Raw genomic sequence first — 20,900 nt, 5'->3', positions numbered from 1 at the left:
TCAGCCCCATTTTCGTCTCAACGTCGACCTTTCAGTTCTTGACCGTTGACGTTGGGTAGGAGGTCGACCTGGTGCTCTACATATATTCGGGGACAAAACTTCGACGGAACGAATAGATTGAGGAACAACCCAATCTGACTCTCGGCCAACGGGGTGAAGAACTTCGTTGCACGCAGCTTGCCAATATTCTGTGGTGTAGTAAGGGGAGTACAAATCATACAATGATTTTTCTTTTGCGCAAGTAGCTCGGGATGCATGTGAACATGAGATTTGTCGCATCTGAAACTCTCGACATGAACATGTGTTACCTATAAGGTCGACAGTACAAAGTTCGGTAGCTATACCTACCTTAAAAACGAGTTCGTCCAAATTTCGTACTGGTAAAGTTGCAATGGTGTCGAATGATTTTCTCAATTCATTATCAATTTTTGGTGTCACAGTCGTACTACATTTCGTGGATGCACTTTTTCTCTCGTAGAACCATCGTTGCATCAATGACGTAATATTTTCGATCAACGAGGTTATAGGGAAACTTCTTTGTCGCCTTAGGACTGAATTCAGTGACTCCGCAATGTTATTTATCATAACGTTGTACTGATTACCAACAAAATATGCTCGTGACCAGGTGGATATACCGGCACGTTCCAAGTAAGATGCCATTGACGGTTGAATGGTTCTTATCTGTGTCATGAACTGATCAAATTCCGATACGCGGTATGCTAGCACTGCCCGCTTGAATAAGATGATGGCATTACTACTGCTATACCTAGCAATAAGATTTTTCTCGATATGCTAGATGCAGACACCGTGGTGAGAAAGTGGGAACAACCTCGTAATTGCCCGCTTAATACTCTTCAACCTGTCTGACATAGACACTAGCTGGTTTGAATCATCAACGACATCTTTCAACTTTGCAAAGAACCAATACCACGATGCATTTGTTTTTCCATCGACAACACTCCACGCAAGAGGATATATTTGTAGGTTTGCACTGCAGCTACTAGTAGTGTTCCCTTATATTGGCCATTCAAATGACTTCCATCAACACAAATTACTGGCCTCATGTATTCTCGAAAATCACGTATACTAGGCCCGAACGCTAAGAAGAAGTACAAGAACCTATTATTCGAGTCGAGTTCAATGTGTGCAATAGTTCCTGAATTTTTCTCGATTAACATGTGACAATATGATGGCAATTTCTGGAAACTTTCTTCGGGTGTACCACGAAGAAATCGAAGTCCCTTCTCTTTAGCCCTCCACGCTTTGTTGTAGGTAATCTGTACACCAAACTCACGTTCCATATCCCCAATAATACTCGCAGGAACGTATGATTGGTTTGCATCATCCAACCTTCGCATTATGTGATGCCCAATTACTGCACTCGTTGCGTGAATTTTTACATTTCGTCGAACGTCTAGAGAACATGTGTGCTCAGGTATGTACTCTCGAATTGTAAATATTTTTGAAGTTTTTGTCTTAGAAGCTCGTACTAGCCAATGACATGTAGTATCGACACAACACACAATAAGAGATCTAGGATTCGACTTTTTAACCTTGAAATGAAACTTCTCTTTCAAAGCCTTAAGTTGAAACCTAGTGTGGAACTGTTGTTTGCTAAAGAATATCTGATTCTCCACAATATCCTCTTCATCAATCGACTCAATTGCATTTCGAATAAACAAATTGCCTTCACCTAAACTTTCATCCATATTATTAATCGTTTGTGGCTCTTGTAGTTCGCACATACCGATTTCATCGCGTCCACACAATGCATCTTCTATTGGTAACAAATGCTCAACTTCGACATGCAGTTCATGCTCTCCAGCATTATATTCATCTGCAATTACATACAACGCCGCTTCTGTGTGAACAAACATAAACCATTGCAAATCCTCATCGTCGGCTACATTAGCAAGGGGTATATTCATGTTCGAAACTGTAAATTTCAATTGAATTCGGAACTTCATTCTATCAACATTCAGCTTCTCGAATAATTTATGTACAAGCTCTTCATATGTAATATCATGTCGAACAACAATTGATGTTGTTCGGTTCCCTAACCACTTTCACCCGTCGTCTATGTTGACGAATCTACCACCATACGAGACAAAAAATCTCTTAACATCTCCCATATCTACATGTCATAAACAACAATATTGTCGACCACTAATGAAAATCGAAAACGAAAATGCTACCTGCATGCAATATGTGAATCGCTATACACGAAATTTTTCCAACTTACTCAAATTTTTAATGTTATTGTCAACATTTGACAGTGTCGAGAATGATAGTATAAATATCATTCTCGACATTTATAAATGTCGTGAATGATATTTATACTATCATTATCGACATTTATAAAATGTCGAGAATGAAATGACGGGATTTTATGCATTTATCATCTTCTTCAACTTCAACCACCATTTTTGTAAGAATTTATTCAACCATAAATGATATTCTAAATACAGAAGTATATTATCTAACTAAGTTATTAAAGATGAATGGTACAAAAAATATATACTCAGAATAATTTCGTCCATTGAAAGGAAAAAATACCTTATCAAAAAATTGAGATTTGAACATATATAACAACAACTACTAAATAAAACTTATCAAAAAAATGAAAGTTCAAAAAAAACATACCTTCTACCAACAAATGACGAAAGCCTAATCAGCTTCAAATTTCTACTACAGTAAATTTCTTAAAATGATTTCTTTGAAGTTGGAATCATATATTTTTTCGTATATGTTAATGGAATTTTTGCTTTTTCTTCATTTATTCTAGAATAATTGATTAAAATATAATTAAAAATGTAAGCAAGTGGACTCACCTAGGTAATAGCAACATTATTGTGGCTTCTTGTGGAAGTTATTTGCTCTTCTTAAAAATTGTGCCAAATTGATATAAAATTGATTAATCTTTTTATGAGGGTAAAGTAGACATTTTGATCTAAAAATTGGACTTTTTGCGAGGATTATAAAAAAAGTACACTTTTCAACTCCAACCCTTATAATTGGACATTCTTGAAAATGCCTCTTAAATTTATTAAATATTTAATTATAATATAACATAATTAATATACTCATCCCACCCTACCTCCAATCCACACCCATTACATCAAACCCTTTCTTTCTCTCTCCACCCAATCCCACCTCCTACGACTTCTCCGGTGACGGCTTCGACGACTTCTTTGGTGACAATTTCAACTATTGTTAAGGTCACAATTTTGCAATTAATGGTCACAAATGCAAAGGTATAGGTCGCAATGTCACAATTTTGAAATTAATGGTCACATATGTATAAGTATTGGTCACAAATTATTTATCGATCATAAATCAAAAACTTATAGGTCACAATTTATTTGTCGGTCACATATTGTCAAATTAATTAGCCATAGATTATTAAATTTTTATGACACAATTAAATTGTAGGTTACAGATAACTAAATAGATGGTCACATTTGTCAAATGGTGGGTCACATACCACCATCACCAACACTATCGCACCGCCGCTACCACAACAACCACTTGTGACCACCTCACCTCGTTCTCACCACCACCGTTGTCGCCAACGCCACAACATTACCACCAACACCCCCTACATCGCCACTGCCAACACGAGCACCTCCATTGTTGCTAGAAACTACCATGATCACCACCAACAAACACACCAACAACACCCAACCCACCATCTCACCAACATAACCAACATCTTCACCGCTAACACGATCACCACCGAAAACCACCACAGCCACAAGGACCATAACCATACCCAGAAACCACCACTAAAAACACATAACAATACACCACTCCACAACCTCACCAACACCACCTACATCAGCAACACAGGCAGAAGTAGCAAATCAGAACCAGTAGCAACCACACTCGTCCTCGGCCACGGTGGCAATGTCGTCACTCACAAAACGTTGCAGCACCGCCTACCATCTTGAAATGGTGAATTCCAATAGTTCTGTAGATTTTATGCTTCATGTGAAGAGACCTAGTATAGGAACAGTGCTAGAAGTACATTTAGAGTCCTCTCCCTTGTCTAAGAAGCACCGAAGTTTCGTATCCACTACTACGTCAGACACCGGAGGAATGGCCGGGTATCGACGGTCAACGTGGGAGGCGAAAATGCTGATGGGACAAATGGCATCGGTGGACGAAATGGTGAGGCACTGATCGAAGACATCGACGAGGATCTGCAAGTTTTTATATACTTATGTGTGCTTGTATATGTTAGTTTGTTGACTGTATGTTAGAGAGAGGAGAGGCGGGATAGAGAGAGAAGTGGTGTGGTAGAGATGGTGAGGTTATTTAGTGTAATGTTGGCGAGGTGGTGCTGGTGATGTGGTGATGACTGTGCTTCCGACATTGGCTAGAGAGAACAAATGCGGGATAGAGAGAGAATAGGGAAATTGGGAATGGGAATGGGAATGGATGAAGATATTAGGGTTTTAGTGTGGGTAGTTGGGTATAGGTTTGGTGGGATGAATGTGTATATTTAATTTTGTAATTATATTTTTATTCGCTTTAATTATTAAAATTTAATTAACACCTGATTGTTGAAAATGAAACTTAATCTCTTGTTTTTTGAAAATTAATCTTTAAATGTTGGTTTGTAGGTAATTTTCCCAAAATGGAATTCCACCCAAATTGTGTGTTTGATGGGCAAAATTTTCCATATTATCCCCCATGTGACCCATTTTTCATGTTTTGAAGGGATTGGTTTTTCTTTGGTTTTCGTGGGAATTGATTTTTCAGCATTTTTTTTTGAACAAGTTTTATTCACAATTGTAACAAATTTTATCCCTTTAATTGACAATTTTCACAAATAAAGCCAAACGAAACACCAAAAGATAGAAAATTTTAAAATTTTTTGGGTGAAAAATTATACCATTCAAACACATTATTGACAATTCCCCTTAAAACAAGTTTTAGGCAACTCAATTCCTCGAAATTCGTTTTCTTTAAATCCAAATTTTATTTTTTACAATCAAACGGATCTTTAGTTGCATTTCTGCAGCCTGGTAGTAAATGCTTTATTGTTTTTTTTTTTTTTTTTCTATAATTTTGGCAAGAGTTCAAATTCTCACACCCACAATCGTATTTTCACTTTTGAAAAATTTGTACAATTAGTCAAAACCTTTAGCACTTGGAAAATTTGTCACAACCTTTAAAATTAGAATTTTCAGTTCTGAACCTTAAGTACCATTTACATTTATACAAAACACTATGCTTAACCTTATTTGTTCATTACTCTTACGTTCTTTAACAAAGTTTTTGAACAAAATATATAGCTTTATTTTCTCCAAATGTCGCTCTCTTTGTCGATTATCTTTACGCCATCGATTATCAATCGTAATAGGTCTTCCAAATTAAAAATTCTGACTTCTTCACTCAATATTCATGTAGCATGATAGTTTTTATGATCTTATTTTACAAATTCATTGTCAATTAAATTTGACTATTGATAATCAAATCTTATATTTTTTTAAACTTAAACCCTCTTAATGTATCTAATAATGGAAGAATATAAAGCATGGCATTATTACAAGATCAAATTTGGAATATCGCTTCTTGCACTTTCATAAAGAATTATTCCCCGTGTCAATTAAAAAAGTAGGGGGAAAAAAAAAAAAGCCAATAAACAAACAAAATGGTTGTTTAATGCTTTTTCTTTAAAATATTCTCAGCACGACTCTTTATCCTTGCTTTTTCATTTTTCTTTATTCCAAATGCAGGTGGCTTCACTATTATACAAATAAGGTGGTGAGTTGGTAACTCGAAACTCTGGTAACAGTCCAAAATTTTGTGAAATTCCATTTTATCCGATTTCTATAATTAATATATCTTCGGAAAAAAAAAAAAAAAAAACCACCCACAAAATGCCCAAAATTGTTTGAGCAGCTTTTACCCAAAAAAAGAAAAAGTCAAACACTCAAAATGATTCTCTGCTTCTCACATGGCTCTTTTAGATTGTAATCATATTTGAGAAACGCATCAAACCACATTATCAAAATTCTGGTTTCATTATAGTCCCCTACTCCATGTGCACGAGGACTTTTGTGAAAATGCCAAAATAGAAATGGATCGCCATGAGATTCCCAAACCATGCATTGGAATGGATATCCTACTTTTAATTTTTTGGACCACATATATAGTTAGTCCACGGGCTCTTCGAAAAATTATAATTCACAAATTTGTTCATGAGTCGAGTCGAATTGAGGCAAGTTCATGATCGAGGTTGTATTTTTTAAAAAAATTAATAAAATAAGTCTAAAATTCTTCAAGGAAAAAAAAGATGATTGCCTATTATTTTCCTTAATTCTTAACTTTTTTCATAATAAATTTATGTGCTTTAAGCTGATTAATTGACTTTATTGTCCTTGTCAAGTTATTGAAATGTCTACATCATACTCATTCAAATACATATATTTTGTGCGTCCAAAAGTGATAAATAGTGTATTTTTTTTTTCTAAATTTAAGCAAGTAATTAAAGATTTAAGCAAGTTGATTACATTAAAAATTTTGAAGTTTGAAGGAAGGTTAGTTTCAGTTTTTAATTTGTAATGTGATACTATGCTTCAACGAAAGCAAGTAGCAGGATTGCTTGCTTGAAATAAGCACTTTTTTGGATTCCCCCGAAAAGAGGCTCTATGGTTTGTTAAGGAAGGCGGCAAGGGCCACCGAAAGGGGAAAAACTTAAGGGCCTGTTCTCTTTGTCGTTTTCAAGTCGTTTTCTGTTTTCGATTTTTCAAAACGGTGAAAACGCGTTCTTCTTCTCATTTTCGAAAATGAATTTTGCAAAACAAAAAAAAAGATTGCAAAGAAAACAGAAAATGCTGAAAAAGTCATTTTGAGTGTTTTGAGTACAAAACAACATAACAACTCAAAACACGCGAAACAACCCAATTAAAAATCAAACCACTTCTCTCTCTCTCTCGCATATCTTCTCTGTCTGTATCTTCTCTGCCTCTCTCTCTCGCGTATCTTCTCTGTCTCTCTCTCTCGCGTATGCTCTAGGGTTCACACCGCTCCACTCTCTTCGGCAGCTCCCGTGAAGATCTCGAGCGTCACCGTCAAATAGAGAAAATCGACAGTGAAGAGAAGCATCCTTTCTCTCAATTTCACGGTTCCAAAACCATTTTCCAAGATATCCCTCACCTAAATCAGGTATGAAGAGTCCTGCTTCTTTAATCAATCTGTTAGTTTGATTTATTCTTGTAAGATTAGGGTTTTTCGCTACTCCTCTGTAATTGAAATTATGTTAGAATAGTTGCTTGGTTTGGATGTCGCAGAACAGCCGAATCAGTTTGTTCGAGAATATTAGAACCATTTTTATTTATATGAATCATATGATAACCCTTCACACCCCTTCACACGTCTTAATAGTGTTTGATGAAATTCCTATGTAGGTTGAGTTTATTTTGGTCTTATGAATCTGAGAGTGTTCATTTACATGCTTGTTTGTAATTTATGAACTTGAATCTTTGTATTCTGGGATTTATATTCTGATTGTGAAACGACTGAAAGGTTTGGGAGCCATTCATGAATCTTTTTATCTAGAATATGTAATTGCTTCTAATACTTTTTATGAAGAAGAAGTTTGAAGGAGTAAAATCTGTAAGTAGATTGGCAATAGATGAGTTACAGGAAGTGGCAGGGTCTGCACTCTGTAACTTGCATTCCTGGGAATTTAATTTGGTGCTGAAATTATTATGTGTTTTGTGATCATGAAATTTATTACTGAATTCCTATTTATCTGAATTCTTGAATTTATCTGGGAAATGGTTTATCTGTGCTTCGGAAGCAGCTTTTGTAATGTAGAGCAGGGATAGTGCGTGAGGGCAAGATAAAAATTCTTGTAGGGATCAAGAAATAGATTCATTATCAATCCTCATTTTCGTGTAATGAACTCCTCAGTCAACTGAAATTTCAACTTTTTCGTTTTCTTTCCATATTGAGAATTTTACAGTTTCATACTTATGTGATGAACTTTTTGATTATTCTAGCTTTCTGGCCTTCTTGCTTACAATGAGAGAGAGGCTTTTGGTTTGAATTTATATTATCAACTTAGTTATAATGACTATCAAATAGTACATGTAGTACAATCGCAAATTTATCTGAATTCCTGATTGTCCTCGAAAATAGCATGCCTCATAACCATAATAGCAAATACAACTTACATAAAATTCATGCACATGTTTTTATATATGTTCAAAACTACAGAGTAGTCATAATGTCAAATTAACTAACAATTTGCAGCTTCTTAAATCAGAAATCAGAATAATCTCATCACTTATACTAAACAAACTCTTGGAGTTTATAGTCTGTTAAAAAACTTATAGACAAATAGCCGAAGAATCATAATGAAGGCAATTAAAACAAAAGCATAGGCAATTATACTTGCACATTAAAAAAATTATAAGGCCAGTTGTATTTCGATTACGTTCTTGTTTAAGCTAATAAGTACAATAAGAAGACTTTCCATGCTTTGGTATTAACTAATAATTGAAAGGAAACCCATTTATCAATCTGAAATCAATTAGAATGTTCCCTAATATCCTGGAGTTAATTAAAGCTGAACTTAAATAGCCTAATCCCTATGTGTATATCATCTACTGGATATAGTAGGGAGACCATTGTTTTATATTTTACTTACTATTGCAATTTTCTAAAATTGTAATAAATGTAATACTCTACTTATTTCCTAATAATTTGATGTATATAAATATAGCTCCTACATGGGTGGTCACAGAGTTAGGAATAAGGAACCAATGTCATGGTCGGACGAGAATGAACACACTTTCATCGAAATTCTTTATGAGAAAGTGAAATCAAATGTATTGCAATGTTCAACATTCACGAAAGACGAATGGGGCAGGATCAATGAAAACATGATAGCTTCAACAAAAATGGATTACGGGATAGATAGATTAAAGGGAAAGTGGAACCGCTTACGTAAGATTCATCGCATGTTCTCTGAACTTTTGGGACATACAGGGGTTACATGGGATCCAAATACCAACAAAGTTAATGCTGCTGAGGAAGTTTGGCAACACTTTTATACGGTACATGTATTTATTAAAGAATATTTTCGTCATTATTTTTTTCTTATCAAATTTATTTTTTTATGTTCAACACTTTGACAATGTGACTTCTTTTCCAATGGCAGATTAATAGGTCGGATTACAAGATGTTCAAGAGGGAAGGATGTAAGCACTACCACACTCTTGGGGAGATATTTAGTGGGACTACAGCTACTGGAGGATTATGCAAAGCCTCCACTCAGCTTCCAAACACATCAGAGGAAGAAAGGCAACTAGAAGATGATTTTTTGAATAGGGGAGTGCATGTACATGCAGAGAATGATGATGAAGTCGATGTGGTTTCTGATACTCGTCGACGTAACGAAATTGGTACATCAGGTGAACGACGACGTAAGGAACCTAAGATCAGTAAAAGTGATAAACTTGAGGCATGCATGGCACAATGGTCATCTACAGTTAGTATGAGGAATGAAGAAACTGAACTTAGAACACTTTATCTGAAAGAAAAGCTTGCAAAGATTCAAGGAAAATCAAGTAATCAGTCAGATGTTGAAGAGGGTGTCATTTGTGAAGATGCCAGAAGCAAGGAGAGGACCTATCTTGGAACTACTTTGATGTGACTGTTGTTTTAATTTTTCTAGTAACGTGTTGTTCTAATTTGTGATGTTGAAATACTACGTTAAAGTGTGACTATTGTTGTTCTAATTTGTGATGTTGAATGTTCTAATTTGTGATGTTGAATGTTCTAATTTGTGATGTTGAATGTTCTAATTTGTGATGTTGAATGTTCTAATTTGTGATGTTGAATGTTCTAATTTGTGATGTTGAATGTTCTAATTTGTGATGTTGAATGTTCTAATTTGTGATGTTGAATGTTGAAATACTACGTTAACGTGTTGTTTTAATTTGTGATGTTGAATGTGTGACTATTGTTGAAATACTACATTAATGACTATGGTTATATTTTGTTCACAGTATGGCCAGTGAATCAAGTGATGATGATTTGTTAAATATGGATGATTCGGAAGGAAATTTTGGAGATTTCATGATGCTTCATTGCTTTGTTGCACACAAAGGAAGTACCATTGGTAGGATACCTTGTAGAAAATCATTGCTTATGGGAAAAATGTACGTGCTCGAAATTTTGAATAGACATCCGGAAGTGTGTTATCGTAATTTTCGTATGCAGAAACACGTTTTTATGAATTTTTGTGATACTTTAAAAGAAAAAGGGTTGCTGTATGATGGGAAAAAAGTGAGTGTTGAGGAGGGTGTTGCTATGTTTTTGATGATTGTAGGGCACACTACACGATACAGTATAATTGGTGATAGGTTACACAAATGGTTTAAACGAGTTGTCAGGGCTGTTTGTTCATTTGGCATTGAACTAGTACGTCCGACAAATCAAGACATTGTGCATGAGCGAATTTTGCAGAAATATCCTTTCTTTAAAAATTGTATAGGTGCAATAGATGGAACACATGTTGCTGCTTGGGCTCCTGCATCGAGACAAATATCTTTTCGAGGAAGGAAAACTAATGTAACACAAAATGTGATGTTGACATGTGATTTTGATATGAAATTCACATTTGTGTATTCTGGTTGGGAAGGTACTGCTAATGATTCACGAGTATTTGTTGACGCTGTCACAAGGAGCTCAAACAATTTTCCAATGCCACGAGGAGGTATATTCTTATACTTCAAATAATTATTGCGAATTTATTTACAGTCACACTATGTAAGCCTTTTTTTCATTTTGCAGATCAATTTTACCTTGTTGATTCTGGATATCCAAACATATCAAGATTTCTTGCCCCCTATTGAGGTCATAGATATCATCTGCGTAACTATGTTGGACGGAGAAAGCTACGTGGAAAGGAAGAATTGTTCAATTATGGACACTCTTCATGCCGTAACATTATTGAACTTTGCATTGGAGTTTTAAAAACAAGATTTCCTATTTTCAAGTTGATTACCAATTATCCACTTAGTAGGCAAAGACAAATTCATACTGCATGTTGCGCAGTAAACAACTTTATATGTCAGGAGCACGCTTTAGATAAGTTGTTCGTACAGTATTCGGAGGAGAATATGGTGTTTCAAGATATCCCGGAGTCAAGTCAAGATCAAGAAGTCATAAATTTTGATGCTAGTCAAACAGCTCAAATGGGACAAGTTAGGGATCAAATTGCTACACAAATGTGGAATGACTATTCAAGACGTCGTATATGATTTCGTGGATGTAGTTTATATTTTGTTAGTGTCTACTTGTTTTGTAATGACACATAAACTTCGAAAAATATCTATTGAATTATTCGTATTCAGGATTTTGAATTATTCTAGTGCTTTCTCATGATTTGAACTGTGTTAAATGTTGTCTTCTGGTAAACAAGTGAATTATTTTGAAAGAGTGCATATTCGGGAAAGCTTAAAGTAAATTGTTGGGCTAAAATTGAAGTTGGTTACTAGTTTAAAATGGAAATAAAATTCAACGGCTAACATGAATTAATTACATAAAGTTCAACTAATACTATATTTAATATTATATTAGCATTAAACTATTCACATTTGTTGAATAATCAGATTTTTTGAATAAAATATTATTAAAAAAAATTTCTCAAAATTTCAAAGTAAACGCGTTTTTCAGTTTTATGTTTTCAGAAACAGTTTTCCAAAATGACAAAGAGAACGTATTTTCAGCAATTTCAAAACAGGCACTCAAAACACAAAACTCAAAATGATTTCAAAACTCAAAACACAAAACCGAAACACAAAGAGAACAGGCCCTAAGGTGTTTTTGAAAAGTAGTCAAGAAAACATAAATACGAAGTATTTTACAAAATAGTTTCTGTTCTTTCTTCATTTCCTCGAGGCCAAGCTTACTACTTTTCAATAATTAAAAAATAATGATCGTTTGTACACATTAATAAAATAAAATGAAAATAGCACCATAACTGGCTCGATCCAATCCAAACCCGACCCACCAGAAAATGAGGCTGTATCAAACCTAGCTGACACAAATTAAATAAAATTAATGTGTTTGAGGTTTCTGTTCCCCAAGAAGGGAAGCAGAAGGAATATAGCGTCGATTTCCAGGTTATGAAGTCAAAGGATCTCTATATATATATATATTAACCGGGCCCTTTTTTTTTATTACGCATTGTTAATTTTAGGCCCCGTTTGATACCAATTTTTTTTAAAATGCATTTTTCTCTCTTTTCTTTTCAACCACACATTCTTTATTAAAATAATATTACACGTAAATAAAAAAAATTTCCTTATTTTTCAACCACACATTTCCCATTAATTTACTATTTAAAAATACATTTTTACATAAAAATATCTCCCAAACACCCTCTTAATAAGTTGGATCAGTGCTAGCTCGAGTGATTAGAGCAAAATCTTACCAGGCAATAGATTTGAATTCAAGTTTTTTGATTTTATAATTTCTTGCATAGGTAATTATAATTTTCTTAATAATTTTTAAACAACTTGAAAACCTTAGTTAAGTAAACAACCTAATATTAAAATTTATTAAATAAATAATTAAACAAGGTTTCATGTCATTAGGTGAGCCATGAAAACGGAACAAAGATCGACGACACGAGTGCTGTCCAAAACAGAAAATCACAATATTTGCCAACAGACATTCTAATTTATTTTAGCAAATAATTAATTAGTAATTTGGTGGGCAACTGGCAAATCATGCAAAACTGCCCATTTTTTGTCATCGTTCCACTTGGGACTCTTCCTAATTTAAGATTAGAGAAATGAGATTAATTTCACATGACAAATTAGAGAGAGATGAGATTAGTTTTTACATGACCATAAATGTTATGTATGTTTGGGATTAATGATTTTCAGTGTGGAAGTATAAAAGTGGGCAAAGTTAAAGTTATAGTCGGTGCGCATCTATTTAGGCAAAGTTGTAGTCGATGCACATGCTTAAACATGGATAAAGTGAGAAATATCGTTCAATTAGCGCAAGTGTATACACCAAACTATTCAACCATTCGAGAGATGGAAGGTGCCATGTTTGAAGAATTGCAATACTTTAACGAGAATCATAAATATCATTGAACAGACAAATAATTTTTTTTTTTTATAATAAATTTGAATCGAGCCTATGTCATGTTTACAAAAGTAGTAGTAGTATGATTCGTGGGTATAACCTGCGTGTGCTATAACCTTAAATGTCCTATGACCTCTTTGCTTGGAGGAGTTCTTGGCCAAGCATTGGTGATTGGCTTGGCTCATGGACTCTAGCCTCAATTTTCATATCGAGTACTTCAAAAGGGTATATACATATTTAATGAGCTCATGTGAATCTCTCATCGACTACATGTATGATACATAGAAGATTAAAATTAAAAGAATTCTGCTACACGTACAGCCGGTACATGGATTCTTTACAGGATTTTTTCACAGGCAACACGCGTAGAAACAGTATTGACAGATGAAAAAAAAAAACCGACAGAGAAGATTGTGCCACAGCAGGTTCCTTTAAAAATTCCCTGTACTTAAAGAAAAATTCAAATATAAAACTGCATTCTTGTTGAAGCTAAAACACTATTTCAAGAACTTTATGCTTAATAAATTGCCACTGACAATAAGTATTGTACGTTAAGTGTCTACTACCAGAAAAGGTAAACGCATTAAATTAGTGCAATTTTAATTATTTTGTAATCTATAGTTGGTATCCGTGCTTGTCACACGTGCAAAGACTCGCATCGACGATGACTCAAATCCCTTTTGAATTCTGATTATGTTCACATAATTAAGAAACCTTTCACACCCTAAATCCTCCTACCAAACCAGTCCCACGCTTGATGCTCCCATGGCTTAATTTCTGCCACAAGCCCCATTTTTTGGAAATGAAATTGGGTAAAATAGTATTTTTATAAAAAAAAAAAAAAAGTAGTTGAAAAAGAAGAAATTTTTTTTGATTTACGTGATATTATTTTATGAAAAATTGTATGGTTGAAAATAGGAAAGAAAAAAATGTAATGGAATAAAAATTAATAAGATTCAAATAGGAGCTTAATTACGTGTTTTTCTTTTTCCTATTCCAGTTTAAGATATTGAGTCGCGTACTTGAATTTTGAGAGTTTGTTGGCTTTCATGAAATAGTGAATTATCTCATCTAAAGATATAAAATTATATTGAAGAGAGTTCAAATAATGTCTTATGTAAACACACACACACATCAAGTGAGAATCATTTTTTGGATGATTCTAACTCTGCTATATTTAATTATTTCAATAATATTTTGCTTTTCATTTTTCAACATGTATTTAATTTATTTAATAATTTGATTTCCGTCAACATACATGTATTCATCTTTATTTATGCATTTCAACGTTATTAATTCTAATTATGAGTTAATTAGAATTTTACATTCAAGAATGTATTTCATTTTGCATGTATCAATGTATGCTAAGTAACATTCAATTTTACTTAATATAATTTTTGGATGATTCTAGCCTTACTATAATTTAATTATTTCAATAATATCTTAATTTTTATTTTTTTAATATGCATTTAATTTATTTAATCATTTAGTTACCATCAATATACATTACAGATTAATTTTACTTGTGTGATGTCATTAATGTCAATTAATTAACATTCTTACTCATTTAATTAATATTCAACCATATATTTCAATGTTATCAATTCTAATTATAAGTTAATTAGAATTCCACATTCAAGAATGTAATTCATTATTCACGTCCATATATGCTAATTAGGGATATCAACGAGTCGAACTGAAACTCGAAACTTGGACTTGGCTCGAGTAAAAATGGTTCGGACTTTTTTATGTCCCAACTGAGCGAAGCTCTAGGCTCAACCCGAACTTTTGACTTGAGCCTTAGTGAGCCGAGTTACTTACTCTTATTATTATTATTATTATTATTATTATTATTATTATTATTATTATAGTCGCCTTTTAGGCAACAGCTCATTTTTTTTAAGGTTTTGTAGTTTTTTCTTATTTATTTTTCAAGCTTGGCTCGTTACTGGCCGAAAATGGCTCGTGACATGGGTCAGCTTGAGTGTCTCCTTGGTCGAGTCAAGGGCTCGCCCGAGCCAGCGAGCCAAGTTGACACCCATAATGCTAATTAACATCTAATTTTACTTAATTACAAATTATATAACATCAAATGAGAATTATTTTTGGATGACTATAGCCTTACTATAACTAAATTAAATCAATAATACCTTATCTTTTGTTTTTCAACATTTATTTAATATATTTAATAATTTGGTTACCATCAATGTACATGTACATTTTGACAAATTCATTTTACCTATGGGCTTTTATTAATGTATGAATTTCCTATTATTAATTCTCAATTAATTAATATTAACATTCATATTCATTTAATTCATATTTATCTGTATTTTTGCATTTCAGTGTTATTAGTTTTAACTCTAAGTTAATGAAAATTTCATATTCAAGAATGTATTTCATTATGTATGTCAATGTATGCTAATTAATATTTAGTTTTACTTAATAATAATTTTTTGGACTATTCTAGCCCTACTATAATTCAATTATTTCTATAATACCTTACTTTTCATTTTTTAATATGTATTTAATTTATTTAACCATTTAGTCATTATCAATTTACATGTACATTTGACAGATTTATTTCACTTGTGTGCTTTTATTAATGTAAGACTGTCCTATTATTAAGTGTCAACTAATTAACATTCATATTCATTTAATTAATATTCTTCTTTATTTATGCATTTCAGTGCTATTAATTCTAATTATAAGTTATTAAAATTTCACATTCAAGAATGCATTTCATAATCCACGTCCATGTACGCTAATTAATATCCAGTTTTACTTAACTGAAAATTAAATAAATAATTTAACATCCATTGTTACATTTATATTCCTTGATATTTAGGGGTGGATCTAGGAAAAAAATCAGAATGGGCTAATAAGTATAAAAAAAATATCGTACATAAAAAAATATATTTTACTTAAAGTTTTTCCCCTAATGGACATTTGGGTTGGAGGGATGGGCTGTAGCTCTAATTTTAAATTAATTAATATTTACGCATATTCTAATATTACTTTACAATACTTATAAATTATTCCATGATAATGTGCAATGTACATTTAACATTAACTAGTAACATAAAGTTTACTTTGAAAAGTTCAATGCAATATCGAGTACATTTACTGGCTCCATAAGGAAAAATTGTACCACTAGTCCTCAACCTTTTGGCTCCATAGAGATGCATATTCTAATATTACTTTATAGTACTTATAAAGCATTCCATGATATTTTTATTTTATTGTTGAATACTGACTGTGCAATTATAACGTGATTTTAATTTAAAAATGACAATGTATCTAATCTTTCCTACAATTCACAAACGGCCATTGCAGCTTTCAATTTCAAAGAATCCCAACAAACAAGATAAAACCCAAATAAGGCTGTTCTTAACCTTTGAATTGAATTTGGTTGTTTAGATTTCCTACTAAAGAGACTACTATTCAAGTGATTAATGACGGACTTCAGTTGTTAGGTACTTTGGGAAGGCATTAAATTCACTAGTAATGCATCTCAAGCAAACTTATAAAAAAAATCTTCATTACACACAATAATACTTAATTCATTTATACGGACCATTGTGATTAGATGACTCATCTCGGTTGACACGGTCTAATTTTGGAAGGCCAGTACGCTACTTCTGTAGGCCTTTTTTTTTTTTTTTTTTTTCAAAGATTGTTTGAAATGTACAGGTGAACCACGGGAATTTACAATTGAACTCGGTGCAATTCAATAATAAAGGCAAATCAGTCAATAAAATGGCTGTTTCAGGGCGGGCCAATGCACAAATGTAGGTTAATGAAAGGCAATGAGATCTCATCACTGGTTGTTAGGAGATGAGAAGTAATGGAATTGGATGGTCACCAAACTTTTGTATTGAATCCTTCTTCTCTGTTTTTTTTTTTTTTTTTTTTTTTTTTTTTAAATATTCGTTAATTAAATAAAAACCTCATTAACGCCCAAACTTCTCCTTTCCCTAAACAATTATTCATGGTCCCATATATAATTATGTTCAAATTATCCGAACTTAACTTAAATGCAATCAATCTTTACATAATTCACAAGCATCCCCTTTTCCCCTTTGTCCTTCTTACTCCCCCACTATTCCATTATTTGCACCTAGATTCGTATGCATGAAACTTACTTCGTGGGTTCTTCTCGTCTTCTTACACCATAAACATCAAGAATCTCTCTCCACACACACACACAGAGATCTGGTTCTTAGTTTTATGCCTATTAACTACAGAGTATAAATATTACCACACATACACATTCTTTCACCTTCTCACATTACCATAATCCTCCCCACATTACACAATCCCATACAATTATATGTATCTGTTTATTAATTCATATAATTCACACCTATTGTCCAAGACTTCCTCTTTTTCTCTCTCGAGGAGTAAATTCTCTCCTCTCCTCTGAAGCAAAGTTGCGGCAGAACTTTTTACCTTCATCCTTTTTCCATTGCTTTTTGATTCCTGGATTTCAGTGCGTTTTGCGTTTCGAGATCCATTGTTATAATCGAAATGGGTTTTTCAAGAATTAGTTTCACCAACTCCATAGAGCCTGTGCATACACCATTCCCCTCAAAAGCACAAATTTTGGGCACTACTGCGGATCATGAGTACTGTGACACCTATGAAACTGATGATTCCGAGGTAAAATTCAAGTCTTTTCTGTACAAAATGATCTGGGATTTTGGTTTAGCTTGTCTGATTTCACCTCGCCGGCGCCGGAGCTCGGGCAAGGAACAGATGGTTGAGGGAAATTGTGGTGGAAACATTTTGGAGCACAATAAGGCTTGGTTGCTTGCAGAATCTGGTGGATGCGGTGCAGAGGAACCACAGTCAGTGCACTCCTCATTTAGGCTTAGTTTCTGCTCTCAGGTGGAACTTGAGTCAATGAACGTAAACAACAGTTGTCCTTCCTCCACTGTTTTAATGGTGAATTTGGATAATGGATTGCTCTCTGATTCCAAGTCTAGAGAGTTGAAATGGAGAAGAATTGAGTCATTGGAGAGGAGTATATCTCCAGTGGCACACTCTTTGATTAGATTCAGCTATTCAGAAATCCTATCTGCCACTAAATGTTTCTCAAAAGGTACTGAATGAAGTTTCCTTAAAATTGTCGAATGATCTTCCATTTTTTTTTTTTCATTTTTAAAAATAATAATAACTTATTTTGTGAAAAATAATAGGTAGAGTCTTGGGGAGAGGGGCTTTGAGTTGTGTATTTAGAGGAAGAGTGGGATTTCTGAGAACTGCAGTGGCAATTAAGCGATTGGATAAGGAAGATAAGGAGTGTTCAAAGGCATTTTGTAGGGAATTGATGATTGCTAGTAGTTTGCATAACCAATACATAGTTCCTCTTGTGGGATTTTGTATTGATGCTGAGGAGGGCTTGTTTTTAGTCTACAAGTATGTTTCCGGTGGAAGCTTAGAGCGATATTTGCACGGTATCATTTCTCATTTCCTGATCTTTCTTCATTTAATAATGTAGTTTTATTTGTTATGAAAATGAAATTTTTGAGTGAAGGGCGCATTGATCATGTGCAGGGAAGAAGAGGAGCATGAAGGGTCGTCCAGCACTTTCATGGGCAGCTAGGTATAAGGTCGCCACGGGGATCGCAGAGGCAGTTGGGTATTTACATAATGGAACAGAAAGATGCGTTGTTCATAGGGACATTAAGCCCTCAAACATCCTTATTTCTTCCAAGAAGTCACCCAAGGTGAGTTGCAACTTCATTTTCCTGTACAATATTTTAAGGTTCAAATGTGATTTTTGGACCATATTAGGTGGAACTACTTGGGGATATTGGGTTTATTATGTCAAATATTAACCAGTATTTAAATTCATGTAATAACGTATGCAGTTATGTGATTTTGGATTGGCTACTTGGACTCCTGCACCTTCAGTGCCATTCCTTTGCAAGACTGTCAAAGGCACATTTGGGTATGTGCTCAATCAAGAACTACTGTAGAAGAAGCATAATATTGGTTTTTATGTTTCTAACTGAGAATAAACTAATTTTCGTGCTCAATAAACCTTGGGAACAGGTACTTGGCTCCTGAATATTTCCAGCATGGGAAAGTGTCTGATAAAACAGATGTTTATGCCTTAGGCGTTGTCCTCTTGGAACTAATAACTGGCAGGAAGCCAATCGAGTCAAAAAGTGGACCAGGAGAAGATAATTTAGTTTTGTGGGTATGTCATTGCTTTTATTTCACTATGTCGCCAAATTTTATGCAGTTCATTAATATACAAATTGTATCTTAAAGGTGAATAATCTGGCTTCATCTTTTTCAGGCAAAACCATTACTCCAGCACGGAGTAGTTGAAAAATTGCTTGATCCACAGCTGAAATTCACTGAAAAGAACTCAAATCAGATTGCTTGTATGATTCAAGCAGCAAGCGCTTGCGTTAACAGTGAAGAATCACGTAGGCCTAACATGGACGAAATCATTGCAATACTGAGGGGAAAAGATCCCAACTGCTTAAGACGAAACAAGTCTATTTCGCTGGGAAACAGTATCGATTGTTGCCCTCAGTTACAACGCTCGAGGAGTGAAATGAAGAGTCACTTTGCATTGGCCATGCTAGGAGTCGATTGAAAAGTCACTGCCGGTGAAAAACTTATATCTAAAATCCAGTATTTATTTTATATTATTTTTTTTCTTTTGTGATTTTCAACTCCTTTGGGAATCGAAAATAGGGGAGTTCTTAGGCTTAGAACCATCAAGTTTGAACTTGTATATAGAAATGGTAGTCTCATAACTGTTTCATTTGTATAGATCTGCATCTTCTTGTTTGTGCTCCCTGAAGCAGAGGATGACATGATTTCTTTACTAATTAAAGTGCAGATGCAATAATTTGAGAAATTAGTTTGACAATTAGGAGCTGGGATGTATTTTAGGCTCCAGATTTTTATGGTGGCCATGTGCATTTTTCATTGTTCTAGAAATACTTTAATGGTGCCATGTGCAGTTGATGCAAGACAATTTTGAAGTCATTAATGAGAGATCATTTACAAGGCTTCCACTTCTTAGGTAGACATAAAATTCTTGGATGGTTTTGGAATGGTCACGAATTGAATCCACAGGCATTAGTTGAGGATCAAGAAATCACTCGACCCTGTACATCTGTAACCTTGACAGTCGAGTATTGTGTTCCAAGGGTTGGGGTGGCTTGTATATCAAAGCAAAATGAGAGCTGAGTTTTAGAACATTATGAGATAGATCGAGTTCTTATCAATGCATATGATTTTCATTACTTCAAATGTACTCTACGATCGAGGTACTTAAAGCTTTATCCCACTTGTTGAAACCTTCCTAACCTTCCTATTGAAAAAAGAAGGCAACAGCTGAAAGTGTCATCATTTCACACATTCTGATCCATTCAATCCTTGTACAACGTGGCTAATCCTTATCAAGCCTCGTGTTGGCTGCACATGTTTTGAGATGGAAGGAGATATACAATCCCTTTTAGGTTTGGTGATTAAGAAAAGAATTGATTCTGAAAGGACAACTTTTGGACCACAAAGTAGGCATTAGGTGCTAAAGAAAGACTACATTCGAAAACTAGAATTAAAAAAGTATATGTATTGGTGTTGAAAAAATTATGTGGAAGAACAAGTATTGTCATACATGGAACGGTTGGATGGTCGGCTTTCAAAGAAATTGATGTAACTTTTGCGTTTGGTGTCCGTTTTGGGCCCATAACCCCATTTCGAAAAGGTAGCGAGCGTTTCGGATTGAACTCATAACTTAGCCG

General features: G+C 34.0%; 4 protein-coding genes across 4 annotated transcripts; 3 read left to right on the top strand and 1 right to left on the bottom strand.

Moving 5' to 3' along the window:
* Nucleotides 1-1,928, bottom strand: LOC111366691. The gene is made up of 3 exons (XM_022987397.1): nucleotides 993-1,928; nucleotides 830-909; nucleotides 1-766 (listed from the first exon to the last, which is right to left on the bottom strand). Exons 1-3 carry the CDS (start codon nucleotides 1,926-1,928, stop codon nucleotides 1-3), a joined length of 1,782 nt encoding a protein of 593 aa, XP_022843165.1.
* Nucleotides 1,929-7,085: 5,157 nt separating this feature from the next.
* Nucleotides 7,086-9,673, top strand: LOC111366690. The gene is made up of 3 exons (XM_022987395.1): nucleotides 7,086-7,176; nucleotides 8,741-9,074; nucleotides 9,179-9,673. Exons 2-3 carry the CDS (start codon nucleotides 8,748-8,750, stop codon nucleotides 9,671-9,673), a joined length of 822 nt encoding a protein of 273 aa, XP_022843163.1. The 5' UTR covers nucleotides 7,086-7,176; nucleotides 8,741-8,747.
* A 356-nt stretch (nucleotides 9,674-10,029) lies between these two features.
* On the top strand, nucleotides 10,030-10,877 carry LOC111366689 (protein ALP1-like). The gene is made up of 2 exons (XM_022987394.1): nucleotides 10,030-10,738; nucleotides 10,816-10,877. The coding sequence occupies exons 1-2, from the start codon at nucleotides 10,030-10,032 to the stop codon at nucleotides 10,875-10,877; spliced, it is 771 nt and encodes a 256-aa protein (XP_022843162.1).
* Nucleotides 10,878-17,193: 6,316 nt separating this feature from the next.
* LOC111367358 (receptor-like cytosolic serine/threonine-protein kinase RBK2) lies at nucleotides 17,194-20,008 on the top strand. Its single transcript, XM_022988179.1, has 6 exons — nucleotides 17,194-18,229; nucleotides 18,327-18,584; nucleotides 18,685-18,857; nucleotides 19,002-19,081; nucleotides 19,186-19,333; nucleotides 19,436-20,008. Exons 1-6 carry the CDS (start codon nucleotides 17,656-17,658, stop codon nucleotides 19,739-19,741), a joined length of 1,539 nt encoding a protein of 512 aa, XP_022843947.1. The 5' UTR covers nucleotides 17,194-17,655; the 3' UTR covers nucleotides 19,742-20,008.
* Nucleotides 20,009-20,900: the final 892 nt, after the last annotated feature.

The sequence above is a fragment of the Olea europaea genome, chromosome 18, assembly GCF_002742605.1.
Source record: "Olea europaea var. sylvestris chromosome 18, O_europaea_v1, whole genome shotgun sequence".
NCBI lineage: Eukaryota > Viridiplantae > Streptophyta > Magnoliopsida > Lamiales > Oleaceae > Olea > Olea europaea.
This window is presented reverse-complemented; position numbering and strand designations above follow the sequence as displayed.

What these genes read in the sequence shown, in the direction of transcription:
- LOC111366689 (XM_022987394.1), top strand. Translation starts at nt 10,030, where the DNA reads ATGGCCAGTGAATCAAGTGATGATGATTTGTTAAATATGGATGATTCG. An exon ending in TTTTCCAATGCCACGAGGAG is followed by an intron (nt 10,739 to 10,815) that starts GTATATTCTTAT and finishes TTCATTTTGCAG; the next exon opens with ATCAATTTTACCTTGTTGAT.
- LOC111367358 (XM_022988179.1), top strand. Translation starts at nt 17,656, where the DNA reads ATGGGTTTTTCAAGAATTAGTTTCACCAACTCCATAGAGCCTGTGCAT. An exon ending in ACTGTCAAAGGCACATTTGG is followed by an intron (nt 19,082 to 19,185) that starts GTATGTGCTCAA and finishes CCTTGGGAACAG; the next exon opens with GTACTTGGCTCCTGAATATT. An exon ending in AAGATAATTTAGTTTTGTGG is followed by an intron (nt 19,334 to 19,435) that starts GTATGTCATTGC and finishes CATCTTTTTCAG; the next exon opens with GCAAAACCATTACTCCAGCA.
- LOC111366690 (XM_022987395.1), top strand. Translation starts at nt 8,748, where the DNA reads ATGGGTGGTCACAGAGTTAGGAATAAGGAACCAATGTCATGGTCGGAC. An exon ending in TTTGGCAACACTTTTATACG is followed by an intron (nt 9,075 to 9,178) that starts GTACATGTATTT and finishes TTCCAATGGCAG; the next exon opens with ATTAATAGGTCGGATTACAA.
- LOC111366691 (XM_022987397.1), bottom strand. Translation starts at nt 1,928, where the DNA reads ATGAATATACCCCTTGCTAATGTAGCCGACGATGAGGATTTGCAATGG. An exon ending in GAACACTACTAGTAGCTGCA is followed by an intron (nt 910 to 992) that starts GTGCAAACCTAC and finishes TTCTTTGCAAAG; the next exon opens with TTGAAAGATGTCGTTGATGA. An exon ending in ATTAAGCGGGCAATTACGAG is followed by an intron (nt 767 to 829) that starts GTTGTTCCCACT and finishes TCTTATTGCTAG; the next exon opens with GTATAGCAGTAGTAATGCCA.